Source organism: Chrysemys picta, chromosome 1 (assembly GCF_011386835.1).
Source record: "Chrysemys picta bellii isolate R12L10 chromosome 1, ASM1138683v2, whole genome shotgun sequence".
NCBI classification, from domain to species: domain Eukaryota; kingdom Metazoa; phylum Chordata; order Testudines; family Emydidae; genus Chrysemys; species Chrysemys picta.
The window spans coordinates 216,851,222-216,874,879 of NC_088791.1; the positions used below are offsets into that span (position 1 = coordinate 216,851,222).

General features: G+C 41.9%; 1 protein-coding gene across 1 annotated transcript in view; it reads right to left on the reverse strand.

Moving 5' to 3' along the window:
* Positions 1–1,770: 1,770 nt before the first annotated feature.
* Positions 1,771–23,658, reverse strand: part of PPEF1 (protein phosphatase with EF-hand domain 1) — a 52,556-nt gene continuing 30,668 nt past the window's right edge. Inside the window, 11 exon segments of the mRNA XM_005281561.5 lie at positions 1,771–2,823; positions 3,020–3,104; positions 4,181–4,344; positions 6,484–6,590; positions 6,756–6,898; positions 8,861–9,046; positions 10,284–10,607; positions 12,294–12,443; positions 12,932–12,968; positions 14,704–14,803; positions 14,806–14,869. Coding sequence (XP_005281618.2) covers positions 2,639–2,823; positions 3,020–3,104; positions 4,181–4,344; positions 6,484–6,590; positions 6,756–6,898; positions 8,861–9,046; positions 10,284–10,607; positions 12,294–12,443; positions 12,932–12,968; positions 14,704–14,803; positions 14,806–14,869 — 1,545 coding nt within the window. The 3' untranslated portion in view covers positions 1,771–2,638.

Genomic DNA, 23,658 nt, shown 5'->3' on the forward strand with positions numbered 1-23,658 from the left:
GGTACCCTGCTTGCTCGCCCAGGCAGCCTGGTCCTCTCTGCTCCCCAGCTGGAGCAAGAGTCTCTCTCCCACTCTCTCAGCCTGCCCTTTTATCAGGGCTAGCTGTGCCGTATTTGGGTCAGCTACACCTGTGGCTGACTACCCAAGCAGCCTCCCTTGGCTGCTTTTAACCCCTCTCTGACTGGAGCGGGGTGACCGCCCCACTACAAGCACTAAGCACCGAAGTATCTAAACACTATGGGCATGACACAAAGTTTGTTGAAGTCAATTAAAAACAAGACACCTAGATCCTGTACTACTGTCTCAAGCAAAATTCCCATTACAAATAATAAATAATGGGAGTTTTGCTTGGGTAAAGAGTACTGTTTTAGGCCTATGATAGTACTTGTCTATTAATGTGAGTAGACAATTCAAACTGTGAATTGTCAAATCACCTAAAACAGTCAAAATATATAAATGCAAATCTACAGTACAAGCATATTTTACCTTAATTACAACTGAAAAGTAAGGAAGATATCTGGAAGATCATTTCCCTCCCATTTTGTTTTTGAGTGCTGTACCACCATTATTTTTTCCAGTCCTGTGGTACCATCCTTGTTCTCCATGCTTGAAAAATAATTGGAATGATTCAAGTAAACTCATGAGTTCACTGCCTTCAAACCTCAGACAAGTATCATCCAAACATGCTTCTTACTGATACTCCTTCATGCAGTACTCACAAGGTCTTCAGTGCTTCTAACTGGGACTGATCCTTCCAATGAAGTCAATGGAAAAATATTCTGAGATATTCTGAGAGTGGGATTAGGCGCCAGTGGCCAGAACATTTTGTTGTTAAAGTAAGACTTCACAAGCTCACCTACAGGCCTTCAGGGCCGGCTTTAGGCACCGTGGGGCCCGATTCGAAGGAGCTGCTGCCGAAGTCCCGCCGTTGTCTTTGGCGGCAGCTCAATCACTGCCACGGAGGAAGGACCCTCCGCCGAAATGCCGCCGAAGACGGCGGCAACGATTGAGCTGCCGACGACAGTGCCGGGACTTTGGCGGCAGCTCAATTGGCTGCTGGTGCCTTTGGCGGCACTTCGGTGGAGGGACCTTCCTCCGCGGCAGCGATTGAGCTGCCGCCGAAGACAGTGGCGGGACTTCGGCGGCAGCTCCGTTGGGACGTTGCGGGGCCTGATTCCAAGGAATCGGCTGAATCACCCTAAAGCCGGCCCTGTAGGCCTTTATTACTCTACTTGTCCCCTTTGTATCACACTAGTTGATTCTGATTTTGCAAGCTAATTCTCTGCACACACAAATATTACTTCTTCTGTTAACCCTAATATCACTAAGCAGTCCCTTCTAGAGTGACACTGGCCACCTATTATTCTTTCTTTCTTTTATTCTCTTTCAGAGGAAGTGTCATTTGTTGCAGTTTATGATGGCACAGAATATTCCAGTATTGTTCCACACATAAATTTAAATACTTCCTCCCACTGCACCAAGCTCAGTCATTTTCTTAATATCTCACACGTTGCTTTCTTGGAATCTGAACCCCTTGTACGGCTGTGCTCCATGACCCCATTCCATTGATGTTGAAATCCAAGAACTTTTTCTTTGCTATGTTGAAACATCTCATGCTCAGTGCCACCAAGCTTCCTTATTACCATCATTTTCTTAGTCAATTCCTCTTTAATAAAATACCCAAGTTATTTATGGAGGAAATCAATGTTCTACTGTGTGATCCATACAATACCAAGAGCAGTGAGGCAGGATAATATACCACATTTCTAATTGCTTTGAAAGCTAAGATTTTTATTCTGATATTGACCACATATTTATGCCCATTCAAGACAGTAACGTACTTTGAGTTTAAACTGAATGGATCTCCATTCTTATCATAATGAGACCTATTCAGAAAAAAAAACATAAGGGCAGGCTTTTCAAAAGAATGCTTATTAACTACCCTAGCGCATGGGGGAATCAGTAACAAGAGCAAACACTTTCAGTTTTTAAATAATAGGCTATGTATGTAAACAATAGTAAAAGAGGTAGTAGTGAGCTGAAACTATTAATTTATTATCATCATGCAAAATACTAGTTTAAATGTAGAATAATTTCTGTAAATGGGTGTTTCTCCTCTCAGTTTTCAACCGTAGGATAGCTGGTCTGAAGGATCTCTTTACTTTTCCCTATCAGAAAGGACTTCCTTCAGAGTACATCAGTTCTTCTAATCTGTGAGGACTGTTGTTGAGCCACACAAAGAAGTTCATCTTAACTTCCCATAGGGTTAAAGGAGCTACACTGGCAGTGATCAAGTTCCCAATGGTCAGGTGATAAAGAAACAAGGACTGGAATCAAACAAGTTGCTAATATGGCAGTGTCCTGTTCTACCATCGGGCAACCACCCCATAAGAAGGATGTTAAAGTTTTTCGCCTCTTCTCTCTCATCATTAATATTCTCCAGTGTAGCAGTTGTCCACAGTTTACAACTGGCTAAGAAATGACTTCCCCAAACAGCACCATGCTTCTGGTTCTCCACCTCATACATTTACCATGCAGTCCCTTCTTTCTCAGACAGGCATTACGTTTCTCAGCGCAGCATATCATCACCCGCAGATAGTCAAGCTCCTGACAAGAACTTCTGAAATTAGTTCTGGTTCTACTTGTTTTCAAATTTATTAACCACATGAAAGGCCTCTAAAAATTCATTGAAGTCAATGCTGCCATCTTTGTTGAAGTCAATGCTGCGGGCTAGGTTGTCAATGGATTCATCATCTATGTCAATTTTGAGATGAGAATTGAAGAGTTTCCACGTCTGGCGAAATTCCTCAATGGAGATCAGACCTAAAGGAAACAGAAGGGAGAAGCAGTGCACTATTCAACTCACCTGTCTCCCCTCAAAAGGGCTATCTGCCACCTATCACCATTAGAATTTATTTGCTATGTAATGGCCGCCTAAGACACACATCACTTACACACAACAACAACAAATATATGCTTCATAGACTTTTAGTAGTAAGCAGAAATTACCCTAATGTACCTGAATGATCTTTGTCAATGATGTTAAAGATTATCTCCAGATCAGTTCTGTATCTGTACAGGGTTTCCACCAAAGCTGGTTGAACCTAAAAAGATTTTGAAATTACATACTGTGGGCAGATCGTACCTCAATCTGATTTAGACTAACAAACAGGACAGACATTGTACCAATCTAAAAAGGAAACAAATACACGAAGCGTACATTTTCAAATATTAAAAAGACTCCTTTAGCACAGCTTCCAAGCAGGGATTTCTCCTTGGCCCTGAAAAAACAGCAGTAGACAGTACCTATCTGTCTTTCAATTGCCAGATATATTGCCACTAAATGGCTAAGAGAATTGTCACTGGGATAAGGAGCCTTTCACATCTATAATCAGTGATTATTAATGAAAGCGCAGATAACCTGTTGGGGGTGCTGCATATTATGCACTCAAAGACACACAACTTAAAGGTGCATATGGAAAGTGACCCGGCTGTTCTTACTTTGAAAAAAATGGAAACTTCAACTACAGGCCAGACTTGCAAAAGGGCTCAGCACCCAAGTGCTCCTATTTAGGTCTCCATGCATCTGAAGAAGTGGGTTTTTACCCACCAAAGCTTATGCCCAAATAAATCTGTTAGGCTTTAAGGTGCCACCGGACTCCTAGTTGTTTTTGTTTAGGTAAATTCACACTGCAAGTGAAATCATGAATGAAGCACAGGTAGGCATATCCATAGCAGCTTTAATCTAGCTAGCACAGCTAACATTAGAAATGGAAGCACGGGCTTCAGCACAGCCTTGCAACCTGAGTATGTACCCAGGGTCCCCAGCAGACTTGCACTCAGGTGGCTAGCCCAAGTACAAGCTCATGCCACCATGTGTTCACTGCTATTGTTACTCATGCTAGCTAGATTAAAGGTATGCCTATCCATACAACAATCACACCTTCCCTTAACACTTAAGTCACTTTAATAAATGGAGAGATTTTAAAAGAGCTCACTTCCTATTTAGCACTTTTTGAAAATATGACCATTTTATTTAGCTTCCTGCATGGAAATTGAGCATTTTGAAAATCTGGCCTCAATTGTGAGTGCTGAACATTTTTGAAAATCTGGCCCTAAGCAGCCAGCCTCCAGGAAAATGTTCCTCTAAGATTTGGATATGACTTTTTTTCCCTCTTACCTCTTTTATGGCTGGCTCTATTTCCAAATCATTAAAACATGAAAGATACTCGACACTTCCATCTGGAGCAAGCTGCACCAACCGAGAACGCAGAGTCCTCCATGGGAGATCCAGATGTAAAACAGATTCCACTGCTGAGGCCCATTCTGTGGCAGAAATTCTTCCTGTCAAAATGGATCATTTCATGGTTATAAATTATGCATGCCAAACAACACACTCTTACTAACTGCTGGCCATTTTTGTTGCTGTTTTTTTTAACAAGTTGCAGAATAGTTTAATGCAGATATTCTTTGACACAGAAAAACTAGACAATATTTGAAGTGTTTCAGTACTTTTGAAATAACTGTATACTGAACAATTACTTTATTCAAAAGGAATGTTACAGATTTGAGGTCCTGCAAACATGTACTGTAGCTATATTACCATGCACAGCTGACAGGGCAACATAAGACCTAGAAATTGTGACTTGACTGTTTAGCTCTGAAATGGTGTTTACGACCTGAACATTTGGGTTATCATTTTAAAGGACATTGGGTGAGGTACTGTCATGAGGAAAAGATTTTCGGTGCCCCAAGATTTCAATCCCTATTCCTATGCAAATAGTCCATCCAATGTCAAACAACCACAGATTTACCTTCACTTGATATCTTATGTTCTCTAGTGGCATTGCCCGACAGCTTCACCCATTCTAGGGACTTGTGAGACTATATGGCGGAAGTGCTCACTCTCTGACTTTTTACCCTTGACCTCAGTTCCACACCGACATAGCTTTCTGAAGATGTCTAGCAACGGAGGAGTTTGGAAATGCTCCCGAGGCAAAGACTGACTTAGCACTGCTGGACTTGTGCCCGGCCAAACTCTCACTCTCATAGTTGGGGCATTTTCTATCTGTGAATTTCTTCAGCTGCCTACTTCTTTCTTAGTTCGATTCCTCTTCCAGTATGATGCGTAAGGCCCTGAGGCCTGCACTTCAATACCAACCCCTTCACTCATTTCACCTGGAAAGAAGCATGCACCATTGACTAACTGTCACACCTAAAACCCACCTCCCAGGAAACATGAGATGGTTTCCCACACAAAGAGTAATTGGAGGCTCCCCAGCCACTGAGGCAGCAAATCAGGCTGGATAATCAAACAATTCCATACTTCAAAGCTCTACTATAACAGAGCTACACAGGATCCAACAGAATTCATCAGGCTCCTATATGAATAAGTGAACCAGTCAGGTTTCTGCTCCTCCCTCCCCCCCCCCCCCTGTTTTCAGAAACCTTGTGCTGAAATACAGTGAGAGGCAGCTCTGGACACTCCTGACTTGGAAGAAGCTTTTGTGCAGTTCCTAATTCCCAGGAACAAGAAACCGGCTGGGCCTAAGTGGGGTAGTACAAAGTGCTATGTGTTATTCAGTGGAGGATGGTAGATTGACACTCAAAGGTATGGACTCTAACTGCGCAGCATATTCTTTGGACAGAAAATGGAGTGGGTGATGTCTTGTCCAGGGTGAAAGGCCTCCCTGAGCCAGGGACATTCTTCAGACTGTCACCTCACTTATGGGGAACTCTGGGAGCTCGGGAAACCCAGACCCACCCGGCATGGCTTGGGTCCGTTCGCCAAGCCTCACAAATGCAAAACCCTGAAATTCTTCACAAGACCTCCATCCAGCAGTGCACTATGATGCGTCCTTGATTCCCTGGCATACTCTTCTATTCTGCCTTGTACATATATAAGCATTGGCAAAGATCCAGTGATGAAGGACAAAGCAGGAGACTGCTTTCTAGACCTACTCCAATGGCATCCTTTTCACAGGCATATTTAAGGCCTGATCCCTTTGAAGTGTTGAACACCTCCTGTAAGGTGCTGAGGGCCCTTAGCTCCTATTGACTTCATTGGGAATTGGGGACACTCAGTCTCTCACAGAATTAGGCTCTTCCTTTGTTTAATCATGTATTTTACAGATTACAGTCGCCTCAGTGGATGTCATTCATGTGAAAAATATGTTGTGCTCCTGATATGTATCAAGTATTAAGACAAACGGTACTCTTGATGCACTCCAGTTTGGGGGAAGTTTGTTCTATGCAGTGTTTGTATGCCTTTACATAGGAAACTATCCTAGTACACAGAAGAAATAATGTTATATTAATAATATAATAAAATAGTAACACAAATCCAGATATTTAATAGCTGTTAACTACATTTTAGAGAGCGTGGATTTTTAGTCCTATTCGATGACAATGCTGGCAACTTAATTTCAAGAGCTAATTACTTTCATTTGCAAATGAAAGGAGACGTGTGGTTGGTTTCATTACCTGTGTAATTTGGGTCGTACTGTCTGAAAGCTGCAGTGAGTTCTGATCTCCGGGAGTAAAGTTTCTCTCGTAATGACTTTAATGCAGACCATTCAACCACACTCACCCTATGAGGAAAATAATCAGAGTGGACAATTAAAGGGTTGAAATTCTCTAGCTCTTCAAATTTTTCCATATGCTGTATTTATTGCATACCAATCCTCTGTAACAAACAATCTCAGTTTAGGAGACCCGCAACAAGCCCTCCATTAGATGTGTTGTCCTTACTGTACCTCTGGTGAAGAGTCTGTTTGCGTGTGGATTTACTGACTTGATACTGCACAAAGCGAGGTATCAAATCAGGATTCAGTTTGAGATAAGCACCACGATTGCTGCCATCTTCATAGTAGTTAGAGGCAGAAAAAATAGTGATAACCTGATAAGAAAAGAAAAAAGAAATAAGTGGGATTGATTAAAGCTGCCGCCCCCTTTTTGGACTTTAGAAAACTGAGATAGGTTACAAAATGAATTAAATCAAGTGTAAAACCCTAATAAATCTATAAGTCTGCCAATGGCTGCTCAGCTAAACAAAATGTCAACTCTAGTCCTGCTTCAGGACTACATTTTTTATTTGTTCCATGAAGACTTCACTTTATAAGACAGACAACATATAACTACACTTGCCACAAAGGCAACAGTTCCCTGGGGTCTAAATGGTTTTGAATTTCCTTCCCTTCCTTCTAGCCATGCGTGTCAGAGAGAGCGATAGAGAGAGAGAGAGGCCAAAAAGATGAAGGAAATTACTTGGAGGAATTAAAGTAACATGTATATTGATATACATATAATACAGTGGGCCTTGACCTTACTCACACTGGAACTCACCTCCCATGTAGCAACACGAGAAGGACAGGGTGGTCATGACCTAAGCTGCACGGCAGCGCACCATGCTATCAAGAGCCATGCAGATGGGGAGAGGTGCCCCGCACCTCCCCCAGCCTGGGAGCAGCTGCTGCAAGGTGCCCCTCCCCTGGCCCCAGCCTCAGAGCTTCTGCAGCCAGGAAGAGGCGCCCCGAACCTGGCCCCGGCCTCGGAGCTGCCCCGGCCGGGAAGAGGCAGCCCAACCCTGGCCCTGGCCTCAGGAGCTGCCACGGCTGTGAAGAGGCGTCCTGGCCCCGGCCCTGGGCTCGGAGCTGCAGCAGCTGGGGAGAGGTGTCTCTCCCGCGGCTCCGGGCTGCTGCGGTGAGAGAGGGCTGGGGGGAGTCCTCTTTCCCTGCCGCAGCTCCAGGGTACCCCAAACTCCTCATCCCTGGCCCCACCCCAGAGCCCACACCCCCAGCCAGAGCCCTCACCCCCCTGCACCCTAATCCTCTGCCCCAGCCCTGAGCCTGCTGCCACACCCTGAACCCCTCATCCCTGGCCCCACTCCAGAGCCCGCACCCCCAGCTAGAGCCCACAGCCCCCTGCACTCCAACCCTCTGGCCCTGAGCCTCCTCCCGTACCCCAAACCCCTCATCCATGACTCCACCCCAGAGCCTGCAACCCCAGGCAGAGACCTCACGCCCCTGCACTCCAACCCTGTGCCCCAGCCCGGAGTCCCCGCCCACACTCCAAACCCCTCGGCCCCACCCCCACCACACATCACCTCCATATTGGTGCACATAACAAAATTCATTCCGCACATGGCTGTAAAATATTAGAGGGAAAATTGGTCATGACCCTCAGTTCATAAACCCATGTAATAATGAATGTAATTCATAATAATGGACTAGCATAGATACAAAAAGATTATTGGAATTTTAGGCTTAGGCAACAGCAAATGACCAAGAAACATCTTCCCTATCAATTTCCCAGTCCTAGAATTTACCCAGGGTAAGATTTCAGGCATAAAAATGTAGCTCAGATTCTTTCCCTGCCTTCATTGGTGCAGCTCTAACTAGCTTTTGAGCTGACAAATTTCCAGTGTGCAAAAAAAGAGTTGCAGGAGCACTTGCAGTAAGCTCTATAATGTTTCTATTACAAAGTGCCGGTCCTCACATTCAGTGGGCCTTTAAGTGAGCCTTTTGCAGAGACACAAAGACACGCTTTTTTTTATAAAATGCACTTTCCTAAGGAGGAGATGGTGTGACTTGAGTGGAGGTTTTTAGCAACTTCAAAGCACAGATGGCTACGGCGCCATCTTGCAGTCATTAACAAATCTCCCCTTAAAGGTGAGGGGAGTTTTTCCTAAGAAAGAACTTCATGATTCAACCTCACATGAGTACTGTGAATATTCCCAATACCTATTTTATAGAACTCACTCTTTTTTGCCAATCATCTTAGCTGATAAGTTTGAAATTACTCCTACAGGGTTTTCTGGGAAGTTCACAGCAGCATTTTATTTTATAAGTGACGCTCTTACCTGCCCATCATGACTGATCTCATAACCTTCTTGTTTACATTCATGAGACCTGATCAGCATCTTCAGATTATACCGTTTAAGCAGCCTAGCAGTAACATCAGGCCCAAAGTAGCAACCACCTCCTCGAACTTTGTTTGGTATGCAGCCATTTTGGTTTTTTGGATCACTCCAAAGAATATCAACCACCTTTGAATACCAAACCAACGCACATGATTACTGACAATTAGTACAACATCGGCAACAACCTGGGACATTATTTAGAAATGATGGCCATTACAGGGTCCCCAAGCACAATAAGATACAGCTAAGTGCCAGTATGGTCTTCTCAGGTTTTCTTTATTTCCTTAAACTAGTACATTCCTTTTGCTTGGAAAACCTTTATTTTTATTTGCCGTTATTAAAAAAAGCCATCTGAGTTGAGCTTTTAAATGTAAATCACTGGGTAGATTTTATACTGTATTTCCAAACAATTTCAGAAACTAATACTCTCAAGAGAGAACAAAACACTTGCTTTTTGTTTTCTGTTGCCTTTTGGAAGCCTCACATTTCAGAAGAATGGGCTAATTTCTACACTACAGTTTTATCGGTCTCCATTGTATTGGTTTAAGGACCTGCCTTCCTAAGTCACATGGGTCAGTGGCAGGAGACAGGTTTCTTATTTTAGAAGAGAGTTGCTTGTAGAGAAGCCAGTATAACCATCCACTTCTGCTTAAAGGAGCTGACCAAAGAGAAATTTAGAAAATATGCCCCTGCCTAACAATTATATTTTCAGATTCTAATCAGCTCTGTTAATTAAAATCACAGAGTTGTCACAATTTATTAAATTACTATACACTGGGGGCTTAATCTTGTTCTTTGGTAAACAAGGCAAACGTGGAGGGAAGATGACAAAGGTAAATCCCTTTTCCCTGAACAAACAGCAGGCCCTGCATACCAGAAAGCCAAAGAGTTGGGATTTGTTGGGTAGGTCAGCGTCCAGCTCCCCAAGCCTGCTCGTGTGTGCATTGCAACCACAAAATAGGTGCAGTTTTTGACTGATGACTGGGAAATTATAGCCCATTTAAACTAAAAGTAACTTTTGTACTATCAGATCCTACCACACAAGGACACTCAACTGCATCAGATACTACTCAAATGGATTGAAATGTTTGCTATTGAAACATTTTGAACACTGAGGAAATATAATACATAAAACATATTTATTTGTAGAATAGAGTGTTGTGTCTTTAAACGTATGTGAATGACCAGAGGCAGAAAGTAGATTCAGCTATAATGAAATCACCTTGACTGCCCAGAATGATGTCTGAAGTTAAAAGTTTTCTCTATTCATCTCAGAATCAAAACATCCTGTTTACACAAAATAAATTCCATTTGTCTATACAGATAGGGTTTTTTTAAGAAGTCTGTATTTGGTTTCACATACTTGTTTCCATTCCTTTGCTGTTAATTCTGAAGGCACACTCGGCATACGAACACTGGACTCTAGATACTGTGCCTCTAGGAGCGGGCCAGAGTTGACACCATCATGAAGCAGACACATGTGCTCCCCAAAATCCAACAGATCACTGGCGTATTGTCTTCTATGGCTAGATGATGATGAAGGCCTGGTCATTCCTTTGACAGCAATATCCTGCCCAGGAAGGCATTTCTTGACTCTTCTTATAGGAGAGCACTCTACAAAGTCAATTCTTTCTGGGTCATGGTTTCTCTCTGTGCTTGATTTTGGTGGTCTCAGCACCGACTTCATCTAAAAGACAGACTCATTAGTGCATATTTACTGAAGCTTTTATAAATCAAAAAAGTCAAGGATGCACCATATTTCATCATATGCTCCATAGTTCAACAACAATTGCTTTAAGGAAATATTAACTCATCACAACTCTGGATTCAAACTCTGGGTTTTAACTTTTCACCAAATACAGTTCTTGAACTCAGGGTAGAAACTTCGGTACTTAATTCCATTGGAAGTTAGATACCTATGTTGAAAATCTGCCCCTTTATCAATAACATTGGGGATGAAATGGTATTCACTGAGAAACATGGACCTGATTCCCCACTCTTTACTCTAGCATTACTCTAGTTTAACTCAGTTGAAATCAATGGAATAACACCAGGATAAAACTGGAGTAACCCAGTAGTGAATCAGAAACTATATCCTTAAATAAACCTAAGCTCCTTGATTGTTCACCAGGGCTAGTGCTCTTCTGGAGTTGTATAGGTTGACTATGGCAATTTATTTTAAAACAAATCTTTTCTTGAAAGAGTTGGGCTGCTTCTTGCATTCTCTTTTGAGATTCACTTGCACTAGCTCATTTTTTTTAGCCAAAAAAGTGTGTGTATTAAACAATTTATTAAAGAAAAAGAAAATTGATTCTACTACTACTATAATTTTCTTCCACAGAGTCCTAAATATCTGAGCAGAAGCTGTCTTTCCCCATTATCTTGACCAACACCCAAACAGTTGTTATCTACCTAAGGCACTGACTCAAAAATATGAGCTGGCCCCAGTGGGGATTGTGTAGCATGCAAAAAAATAATAGCTAGATATCAGAAACTGCTTCTGGCAGCAAATTGTGCCAGGGATCAGTTTGGAATAGCACAAATGCCAGCGCATAGCCTGGAATCCGGCCCACAAATGTCTGACTCTTACTGAAGTATTTCAATACTCTCCTGCGGAGGTGATTTCACATGTTAATTATGAGTTGCATAGAAGCTGCATTAATATCCGCAAATAACAGACCAAGCATAGACTTGATGTTAGTAACTTCCACTGTTTTCAGCAGGAGTTGCACCTGCTTAATCTCAGGGCTGAATTTGACCTCTTGTCTTCTGAGTTTCTTTCAATTATGAAAAGTGGAATTTTGGCTGCCTCTGGGCCTGATCCTGAAACAGGATCCAAATAGGCAGAGACCCTTGACTTCTGTGGGATTTCACCCCGGTGTAAAGTAGCTCCACGCAGGCTGAGGGGTTCTGCTTGCACAGATCAGATTGTAGGGCTGGGGCCCCAGTGCAAAACTATCACTAAAGGAAAGTTGAACTGGATTGAAAAGGAAGAAATTCACACACTGATGGATTTCCTAGTTCTCCTGAAACTTCCATGAGTTGTTAAAATGAGGTAATTTTCATATTTTCTAGGCAAACATATATAGTGTCTTACTATATAGTGGATCAGATGCTCAGGTGGTGTAAATTGATGTAGCTCCACTGATCTCAATGGACCTTTTACACCAGCTCAAAATGTCCATTGGCACCATTCATCACAAATGTCTCCTTCTGAAGCAGTCATTGTCTCTATTTTGCTGTATTTTCCTTTAGGTTAGATCTACTGTCTTCTCTAAATCTATAAAATGCTTAGATACCTTTATCTTAATATTTTTACTAGTAAACACTTTCAGAGATCACAAACAAACAGTATAGAAGCATGGTCTCTTACCTTATTTCTCTTAAATAAATTCAGGAAATCCAAATCAGTGGTGTCTGATATTCCTCCATGTACGATTAGTACTTTGCTGTCAATTACAGTGGCAAGGGGAAGCCAGCTATAAACATCTTGCAGAAGATTTAAAATTTTTTTGCTATGGGACTGTAAAATGTATTAGTTTATTAGATATCATTCTTGAAAGGCTTTGATGCTAATCACAACAAGTAACTAGTGTAGAAGTTTCTTTTGACCTCATTGTTTTGCTCGGACTTCAATAATCTGTATGAACAATTCTGCCCATTGTTTTAACCCAGAAATATAGTATGAATATATACATTCCAAAATTTACCTTCTGCCTTGATTCTGCCTTGATCATTTTGTTGTTCTTTTAGCTTCATTTTTTTCTGATGTTTATTGTTTGACTTCATAAACTTTTCCTATTTCACCTCATACATCTCTGGACATAAATAAAACTAACAGTTCAAATTCTAATCTCACAGTTACACTTGTGTAAATGCAAAATAATTCCACTGATCTTGATGGAATTATTCTGTATTTACACTACATTCCTGAGAGCAAACCTTCTTGTTGACACACACTTCAGTTTGCACATTTTGGAAGCAAATAAGGGGGGAGAGAGGATATCTTACCCGGTACTTCTTCATAACTTCTTTTGTGAAGCCATATCTGAAAAACAGAGGCAGCATCACGAACTGGCTTTCTGCATGATCACTTTTCACTATAATCCTGCAATAGTTTCTATGATTCAACACATCTGCCATTATAGCTAGTGCACACGTTGTAATTCTTTAACAATAATAATTACAAAAAATGAGGACTACAGTAATTTCTAGGAATTCTCCATTCCCTCTTTTCCTCTTCATCCCCATAACTTTTCCAACATTTTCCTGATTTAACCGTATAAACAAATGGCTTTCCTCTACTCTCTGATTCATTTAGTTGAGGATGAGTTTTGACCATTATACAATGTTAACGCAGCCAGAACTTTCTGGGCAGAAACAGAACCCAGAGCAAAAGGAATTGGTGGTCTCTTGCCCATTAGCAAAGAGAGAAACTTCATACAATTCAAAGGCACCTAAGTGACTTCAGAGCACAAGTCCCAGTGAAAGTCAATGGGAACTGTCCTCTTAAGTCATTTACGTTCTTTCCAAAAGCTTGCCCACCATGTCTGTGCTTCACGAAGGGTAGGATTCTGATCTTCCATTGGTTTTATATGATTGTAACTCCATTCCACTGAAATCAGTGGAATGAAGTCCCCACACCTCTCAGCCTTCAAATTAGCCAATGTGATACAAAATGACCTTAATGTGGAACACCTTAGCTTTCTTGCACATCACACCATAATTGGACAGATTTATGTTTTTTCACTATAAACCGCATTTTAAGGATATTGTCTCACTGTGTGAGTTAAACAAACCAGTTTTTTAAAAACAACACTGGAAAAATAAATGTCATTATTTGCAACCATAAGGATCTTCTCCTATGGAACATCAACAAGATTTGAATTCTGAACCTGAACTCCCCTGCATATCTCTCTAGCACTTGAGCTAATAGAGTAATTTATCCTCTGTGTAATGATCACAAGAGGGGGACACAACTATTTGGTCAGGCAACTATTTGCTAGACAGCAGTAGAATGTTGGGGAATCAGATTGCTGGATTCTCTTCCTGTGCCTGGGAGAAGTGTTGTCCAGTGGTGAGACCCCTGGGAACAATCAGGATAGCTAATAATGTTGCTTTGGCACATCTTTTTCTGAGCTGCAGCATGGCTGAATGGATGAGACGTGGGTCTGCCCACATCCTTAGCTTTTCCCGAGACCACTTTGTGCAGCCTTTCAATTCTCTTATTTGTACAATGAAGGAGGTCTGACGCTAACCAGTCTCCTAAGGCTGGGGTACGACTCCTTGGTCAATAATAAATGCTGAGAAACAGCCGTCAGTAGCAGTGGGATTTTAGCTCATGGTCTCCTGGGCTCCTATCTTAGTGCATTTTCTCCTGGTGTTACGACGTATTTGGACAGGGAGCGTCGCTTGTTTGTTGACGGAACACCACCTGCCTTATCAGTGCTGTGGAACAGGCAACCTGATTCAAACAAAATATGGATTGTGCCTCAAAATCTCGGTACACTTGAAAGCTCTGCAAAGTCGATTGACTTCAGTGGGCTTTGAATTGGGCCCTGAGTGAGAAATGAATCAGATCCATGTTTCAGGTGGTTAGTAGAAATATCCCTTCCCCCTGCTAGATTAAGATGCATCATTAACATCTGAGTGCCCAATAAAACACTGGTTTCTGTATGAGACAAGCCTGTGGAAACTAGATTCATCATAACCTTAGCAAAAGGATCAAAAAGGCGTTCATCTCTGTGACATTTGCATGGAAAAAGAACAGAAGAAAATGTTACCTCAGATTCATGATATGGTCTTCATGGTTCCCCCTGTTCAAGTGTAAATGGTTGGGGTAGACAAGAAGAAAGGCAAACAGGATAATAAGTATTTCTATGAATTTTCCCCCCTATCCACAAAATCTCCATTAAAAAGGTAAGGGTTTTCTTCTGAAGGCAGGCCGTTCTGCAGGAGGAAACAAAACAAAGTTGGGTGAGGCAATGTACTTAATAGGTATAGCTTGAAATTAATTTCCAAAACAAAGGCTAGAGGTTTTCAGATTGTATGTCATGTTATGGTTGTTTTTATAACATGATAAAGTGGAGCTGCAAGCAACACAGGTTATATTGCTAGATCATCTACATAATACATGGATTTAGAGAGGACAGTACTGTCACATTGTTCTCTCCTTTTTAGGACAGAGGTGCCCACACTGTGATCTTTGGACTACTAGAGGTTTGCAAAGTACTTGCTGGTGATGACTCATGGAAATCTGACTCCTTATGTGGTGCTAACTCTAAGCCTTGCTTCCACCTGCTAAATTATATTAAAAAGGAGCAATCAAATCATTACTCTCCTAATGTAATATTATTTTTCCCATAAATGCCATTGCTGCGAGGAAGTGGTACAATTGCAAATGGCAGGGAGGAAGTCTGTTCATCATGAATGGGAGGCGAGGTGCCCATGAGACACTCTACAGTTAAGAGTGAAAAAGTCTGAGAGCCCGGAGTTAGCATACTCAAGAAGAAAGCTATGATCTAAAAAGTTCTCAGACTCAGGGGACAAGGGATCTGGGATTTTGTAGGTATAGTAATAATCCACACTTTGTAGTTCAGAAAATATAAGGTAATTCATTTTATTCATGGATTCATAGATTCTAGGACTGGAAGGGACTTCGAGAGGTCATCGAGTCCAGTCCCCTGCCCTCATGCAGGACCAAATACTGTCTAGACCATCCCTGATAGACATTTATCTAACCTAGTCTTAAATATCTCCAGAGATGGAGATTCCACAACCTCCCTAAGCAATTTATTCCAGTGTTTAACCACCCTGACAGTTAGGAACTTTTTCCTAATGTTCAACCTAAACCTCCCTTGCTGCAGTTTAAGCCCATTGCTTCTTGTTCTATCCTTAGAGGCTAAGGTGAACAAGTTTTCTCCCTCCTCCTTATGACACCCTTTTAGATACCTGAAAACTGCTATCATGTCCCCTCTCAGTCTTCTCTTTTCCAAACTAAACAAACCCAATTCTTTCATCCTTCCTTCATGTGTCATGTTCTCAAGACCTTTAATCATTCTTGTTGCTCTTCTCTGGACCCTCTCCAATTTCTCCACATCTTTCTTGAAATGCGGTGCCCAGAACTGGACACAATACTCCAGTTGAGGCCTAACCAGCGCAGAGTAGAGCGGAAGAATGACTTCTCGTGTCTTGCTCACAATACACCTGTTAATACATCCCAGAATCATGTTTGCTTTTTTTGCAACAGCATCACACTGTTGACTCATATTTAGCTTGTGGTCAATTATAACCCCTAGATCCCTTTCTGCCATACTCCTTCCTAGACAGTCTCTTCCCATTCTGTATGTGTGAAACTGATTGTTCCTTCCTAAATGGAGCACTTTGCATTTGTCTTTGTTAAACTTCATCCTGTTTACCTCAGACCATTTCTCCAATTTGTCCAGATCATTTTGAATTATGACTCTGTCCTCCAAAGCAGTTGCAATCCCTCCCAGTTTGGTATCAAATAAGCGTACTTTCTATGCCAATATCTAAGTCGTTAATGAAGATATTGAACAGAGCCGGTCCCAAAACAGACCCCTGCGGAACCCCACTTGTTATGCCTTTCCAGCAGGATTGGGAACCATTAATAACAACTCTCTGAGTACGGTTATCCAGCCAGTTATGCACCCATCTTATAGTAGCCCCATCTAAATTGTATTTGCCTAGTTTATCTATAAGAATATCATGCGAAACCGTATCAAATGCCTTACTAAAGTCTAGGTATACCACATCCACAGCTGAATGACAATTTAGAGATATACCTTAATGAATCTATTGTACTATGTTTTACCTGCATTGGTTGTCAACATACCAGTGGGTACTGTCAGCTTACAGGAAGCATGACGGCAATGTTTGTATCTCCATCATTTCTAAGGGATATGAATGTTAAAACGGTTTATTCCACTTATGACTTGCTATAGAGATCACCCTGCCAGAAAGAAACCCGCTAGACATTGGCATACAGATGCATTACTGGCAGATTATCACCATACACATTAACACAGTACAACTCCAATACTGTGAAGTCATCCAAAGCATTACATACCCAGGGCACAGCACAGGTTACTTAGCATTTCTTGGACAGCTATGAGATTCCTTGACAAAGTGCCTCCCAATTGACTTCATTCTGGGGAGTGAAATGGGACACTAATGGGCCCCACCATTGTATGCAAGTTGGTGACCTAAGGCCTGATCCAAAGCCTGATGAAGTAACAGGGCATCTTTCCATTGATTTCAATGGGTTTGGATCAGGCGTCTGATGATTGGTGTTTGCCCTGCTATTAAAAGAAAGCGGTATTTGATTTCTGATTCTGGTCTCTCAATTCTCTGGAGAGCACAGGCTGGGAATGTTGCAAAAGCAGCATGCTGATCCCCTGCAGCAACTTCCCTCTGATTCAGGGAGTTTCTGAATTAAAAGTCACAAAAAGGACTATAACTATGAGAGTCTGAAGATGAAGTGAATTAAAGTAATAATTAAAAAAAAAAGAGGAAGGAAGGAATCCTTGAGGCTTCAGGGAGGGCAGGGACATCCACAGAGGAGGAAAAGGCAAGGAACTGATATTAGTATGTGGAAAGTTGGATTGATTGGAGTAACATCAACTGGCGTTAGTTCTCTAAGCTCTACCAATTCTCTCTTGGAAAAGTTTGTGACAGCCCTACTTTTTAAAAACAAGTTTAGATTTTGAATTTAAAACACAATTATACCTGGATTCCAAATTCAAAGTGGTATTTTAGCTCTTCGATGTTCTCTTGTCAAGTTTTAAAGTGATTTCCATTTCTCCAATGTTCACTTAGAAACGTAGATAGCTGGATTTGTGATGACCGGGAGACCCGCATGGTGACTTGCCTGCCTGGTGCAAAGGTTGCGGATCTCTCGAGGCATCTAGATAGACTTATGTGTAGTGCTGGGGAGGAGCCGGTGGTTGTGGTACATGTAGGTACCAATGACACAGGGAAGGGTAGGAGAGATGTCCTGGAGGCCAAATTTAGGCTGCTAGGGAAGAGACTGAAATCCAGGACCTCTATGGTGGCATTCTCAGAAATGCTCCCAGTTCCACGCGCAGGGCCAGGTAGGCAGACAGAGCTTCAGAGTCTCAATGCATGGATGAGACGATGGTGTAGAGAGGAGGGGTTTACATTCATTAGGAACTGGGGAAACTTTTGGGATGGGGGGAGCCTATACAGGAGAGATGGGCTCCACCTAAACCAAAGTGGAACCAGACTGCTGGCACTAAACATTAAAAAGGTTGTAGAGCAGTTTTTAAACTAGGAGATGGGGGAAAGCCGACTGCTGCAGAGGAGCATGTGGATCGGACAGAGACTTCTCTTAGGGGAGAGTCTAATGATAGACAATCTCCAGGTTATAGTCAGGAGCAGAGGATGGAGGAGGATAATGTAAGGGCCAGATCAGATGATAAACATTCACATAAAGAATCGGACACATCAGAAAAGGGCAGACAAATAAACAGTGACAAGTTTTTAAAGTGCTTGTACACAAATGCTAGAAGTCTAAATAATAAGATGGGTGAACTAGAGTGCCTCGTGATAAAGGAGGATATTGATATAATAGGCATCACAGAAACCTGGTGGACTGAGAGCAATCAATGGGACACAATCATTCCGGGGTACAAAATATATCGGAAGGACAGAACAGGTCGTGCGGGGGGGGGGGGGGGGGGGGGGGAGTGGCACTATATGTGAAAGAAAATGTAGAATCAAATGAAGTAAAAATCTTAAGTGAATCCACATGTGCCATAGAATCTCTATGGATAGAAATTTCATGCTCTAATAAGAATATAACATTAGGGATCTATTATAGACCACCTGACCAGGACAGTGATAGTTATGATGAAATGCTAAGGGAAATTAGAGAGGCTATCAAAATTAAGAACCCAATAATAGTGGGGGATTTCAATTATCCCCATATTGACTGGGAACATTTCACTTCAGGATGAAATGCAGAGATAAAATTTCTCGATACTTTAAATGACTGCTTCTTGGAGCAGCTGGTACAGGAACCCACAAGGGGAGAGGCAACTCTAGATTTAGTCCTGAGTGGAGCGCAGGAGCTGGTCCAAGAGGTAACTATAACAGGACCGCTTGGAAATAGTGACCATAATATAATAGCATTCAACATCCCTGTGGTGGGAAGAACATCTCAACAGCCCAACACTGTTGCATTTAATTTCAAAAGGGGGAAGTATGCAAAAATGAGGGGGTTAGTTAAACAGAAGTTAAAAAGTACAGTGACTAAAGTGAAATCCCTGCAAGCTGCATGGGCGCTTTTTAGAGACACCATAATAGAGGCCCAACTTCAATGTATACCCCAAATTAAGAAACACAGTAAAAGAACTAAAAAAGAGCCACCGTGGCTTAACAACCATGTAAAAGAAGCAGTGAGGGATAAAAAGACTTCCTTTAAACAGTGGAAGTCAAATCCTAGTGAGGCAAATAGAAAGGAGCATACACGCTGCCAGATTAAGTGCAACAATGTAAAAAGAAAAGCCAAAGAGGAGTTTGAAGAACGGCTAGCCAAAAACTCCAAAGGTAATAACAAAATGTTTTTTAAGTACATCAGAAGCAGGAAGCCTGCTAAACAACCAGTGGGGCCCCTTGATGATCGAGATACAAAAGGAGCGCTTAAAGACGATAAAGTCATTGCGGAGAAACTAAATGGATTCTTTGCTTCAGTCTTCACGGCTGAGGATGTTAGGGAGATTCCCAAACCTGAGCTGGCTTTTGTAGGTGACAAATCTGAGGAACTGTCACAGATAGAAGTGTCACTAGAGGAGGTTTTGTAATTAATTGATAAACTTAACATTAACAAGTCACCGGGACCAGATGGCATTCACCCAAGAGTTCTGAAAGAACTCAAATGTGAAGTTGCGGAACTATTAACTAAGGTTTGTAACCCGTCCTTTAAATCGGCTTCTGTACTCAATGACTGGAAGTTAGCTAATATAACGCCAATATTTAAAAAGGGCTCTAGAGGAGATCCCAGCAATTACAGACCGGTAAGTCTAACGTCGGTACCAGGCAAATTAGTCGAAACACTAGTTAAGAATAAAATTGTCAGATACATAGAAAAACATAAACTGTTGAGCAATAGTCAACATGGTTTCTGTAAAGGGAAATCGTGTCTTACTAATCTATTAGAATTCTTTGAAGGGGTCAACAAACATGTGGACAAGGGGGATCCAGTGGACATAGTGTACTTAGATTTTCAGGAAGCCTTTGACAAGGTCCCTCACCAAAGACTCTTACGTAAATTAAGTTGTCAAGGGATAAAAGGGAAGGTCCTTTCATGGATTGAGAACTGGTTAAAAGACCGGGAACAAAGGGTAGAAATTAATGGTAAATTCTCAGAATGCAGAAGGGTAACTTGTGGTGTTCCCCAAGGGTCAGTCCTCGGACCAATCCTATTCAACTTATTTATAAATGATCTGGAGAAAGGGGTAAACAGCGAGGTGGCAAAGTTTGCAGATGATACTAAACTGCTCAAGATAGTTAAGACCAAAGCAGACTGTGATGAACTTCAAAAAGATCTCACAAAACTAAGTGATTGGGCAACAAAATGGCAAATGAAATTTAATGTGGATAAATGTAAAGTAATACACATTGGAAAAAAATAACCCCAACTATACATACAATATGATGGGGGCTAATTTAGCTACAACAAGTCAGGAAAAAGATCTTGGAGTCATCGTGGATAGTTCTCTGAAGATGTCCGCGCAGTGTGCAGAGGCGGTCAAAAAAGCAAACAGGATGTTAGGGATCATTAAAAAGGGGATAGAGAATAAGACTGAGAATATATTATTGCCCTTATATAAATCTTGAATACTGCGTACAGATGTGGTCTCCTCATCTCAAAAAGATATACTGGCACTAGAAAAGGTTCAGAAAAGGGCAACTAAAATGATTAAGGGTTTGGAACGGGTCCCATATGAGGAGAGATTAAAGAGGCTAGGACTCTTCAGCTTGGAAAAGAGGAGACTAAGGGGGGATATGTTAGAGGTATATAAAATCATGAGTGATGTGGAGAAAGTGCATAAGGAAAAGTTATTTACTTATTCCCATAATACAAGAACTAGGGGTCACCAAATGAAATTAATAGGCAGCAGGTTTAAAACAAATACAAGGAAGTTCTTCTTCACGCAGCGCACAGTCAACCTGTGGAACTCCTTACCTGAGGAGGTTGTGAAGGCTAGGACTATAACAGCGTTTAAAAGAGAACTGGATAAATTCCTGGTGGTTAAGTCCATTAATGGCTATTAGCCAGGATGGGTAAGGAATGGTGTCCCTAGCCTCTGTTTGTCAGAGGATGGAGATGGATAGCAGGAGAGAGAGATCACTTGATCATTGCCTGTTGGTCCACTCCCTCTGGGGCACCTGGCATTGGCCACTGTCGGTAGACAGGATACTGGGCTAGATGGACCTTTGATCTGACCCGGTACGGCTGTTCTTATGTTCTTATGTTCACTGACAGTCATAGTTCCAGAGCAAAACAAAATTAAAATCTATAGAAGCTTGAGACACTTCAGAGATGAGAACAAAAAATAGCTCTCAATGATTTGGAGACTAGTTCTGTGAGGCTGTTTGCTGCTGGGCATCATTATTGTCTCTTCTGTGTTAGTGGTTAATTAGCTTCTCTTTGTTATCTGCCTTCTATTCAGCTTCAAGGTATCTCTACACATCAATTTAACAGAGTCTAATTTAGCAATAAACAATTTAAAATTTCAAGGCTTTGGGTGAATGACTGGAAACACTGAAATTTAACAAAGACTCATGCCTGGAATGAAGCATCTACAAATTGGACACTTCGGTTAAGAAAAGGTGAGATAATCTTCTTTAAAAAATGAAAGCAAAAAGTATCAGGCATAATATTATGTAAAATACTTCAACTGATCATCAATTTTTTCATTTAAACCTATGTAACTCCTATCCTTTTTTTATTCATTAATGGTTCAGAGATGTGTATACATTGTGGCAAAAATCATAAGGATAGAAAACCAATGAGTGTATAGTAAGCAACATCTGTAACTGAAAAGGGGGTTAGCAGCCATGTCCAATCCACCAAGCTCAGTAGACAGCTGAGTTAATGGAATTCTTCAGCTGTGTGTTTGGAGAGTTGTATCACTTTGTCCCTCTGATGGGGAGCTAATAGCACTTGTTATCTCAAAGGAAGAAATTCCTTTTAAGTTTAAGAATGTGGTGCTGATAGAGTTGCAAATGGATCCCAGATGTAGTGCTGGCCAGATCCCCAGCTGATGTAAACTGCAGCTCCATTTCCCTCAACTGAACTATGCTTTACACAAGTTGAGGATCTGGAGCTTGTAGGATTGGGCAGGGGGAGGAAGGAAAATTCATTCCTGACCTGCAGCCCTTTTGTGCTGACTATGCCCATGGAAAGTGGCCACAAAACAGCCATTGCCTATAAGCCACCTCCCCCACCCAAGAACACACCTGACATATGGTGCATCCCTGGGATGTCCAGAGCCAGTATAGACCGTTGCACATACATAGGGCCCTACCAAATTTACAGCCATGAAAAACACATCACGGACCACAAAATCTGTTCTCCTCCTCTGAAATCTGGTCTTTTGTGTGTTTTTACCCTATACTATAGGGATTTTGCAGTGGAGACCAGCATTTCTCAAATAGGGGGTCCTGACTCAAAAGGCAGTTGCAGGGGGGTTCGCAAGGTTATTTTAGGGGGCTTGCAGTAATGTCACCCTTACTTCTGTGCTGCCTTCAGAGCTGGTCAGCCAGAGAGCAGCTGCTGTTGGCCAGGCGCCCAGCTTTGCAGGCAGCTCCCCACCAGCAGCAGTGCCGGAGTAAGGGTGGCAATAACATACCATGTCATCCTTCCTTCTGCGCTGCTGCTGGCGGTAGCTCTGCTTTCAGAGCTGGGCTTCTGGCAAGCAGCTGCCGCTCTCCAGCTGCCCAGCTCCGAAGGCAGTGCCGCTGCCAGCAGGAGCACAGAAGTAAGGTTAGCAGTACCGCAACCCTCCCTACAATAACCTTGCGACCCCCCTACGCCCCCAATTGTTTTTTGGGTCAGACCCATTACAGTTACAACACTGTGAAATTTCAGATTTAAATAGCTGAAATCATGAAATTTATTATTTTAAAAATCCTGTGACCATGAAATTGACCAAAATGGACTGTGACTATGGCCACTGATTCCAGCAGAGTCATGATTTCATCTCTCACACTGAGGGCTGTTTTCATTATTTCATCCTGATTAAGAGACAAACCTGTTCTCCAATGTCATATTTTAAAAGGGTACATCATATCCAGGGCTGTTTACAGCTATAAACATTCCAGTATTCCCTCCCAAAATAGAGTGTTTTACCATGCCATGTGTTTTGAGTATTGAAAGTGCGCTGAATCCAGCCGTTCTATCATGCTGGTCTAATATGCAATTTGGAAATGGAAAAGTTGTCTCATTGAACTATCAGCTAAAAAGCAGGGAAGCAAAGAAGTAGCTAAAATTAGTAACTTAATAACATGGGAAGTTGACCCCTGCATAGGTCAGTATTGTACTAAATTTTTTTAATTTGGTTTCTGCTTGGACAAAATATTCACGTTTTCAGCTGACAGATGAGTGGAAAGTCTAACTGAGCCAATTAAACAAAGAGGGATTACATCATTCAAGCACCTGGATTAACTCACGCCAGCCTTGGTTCAGTGCA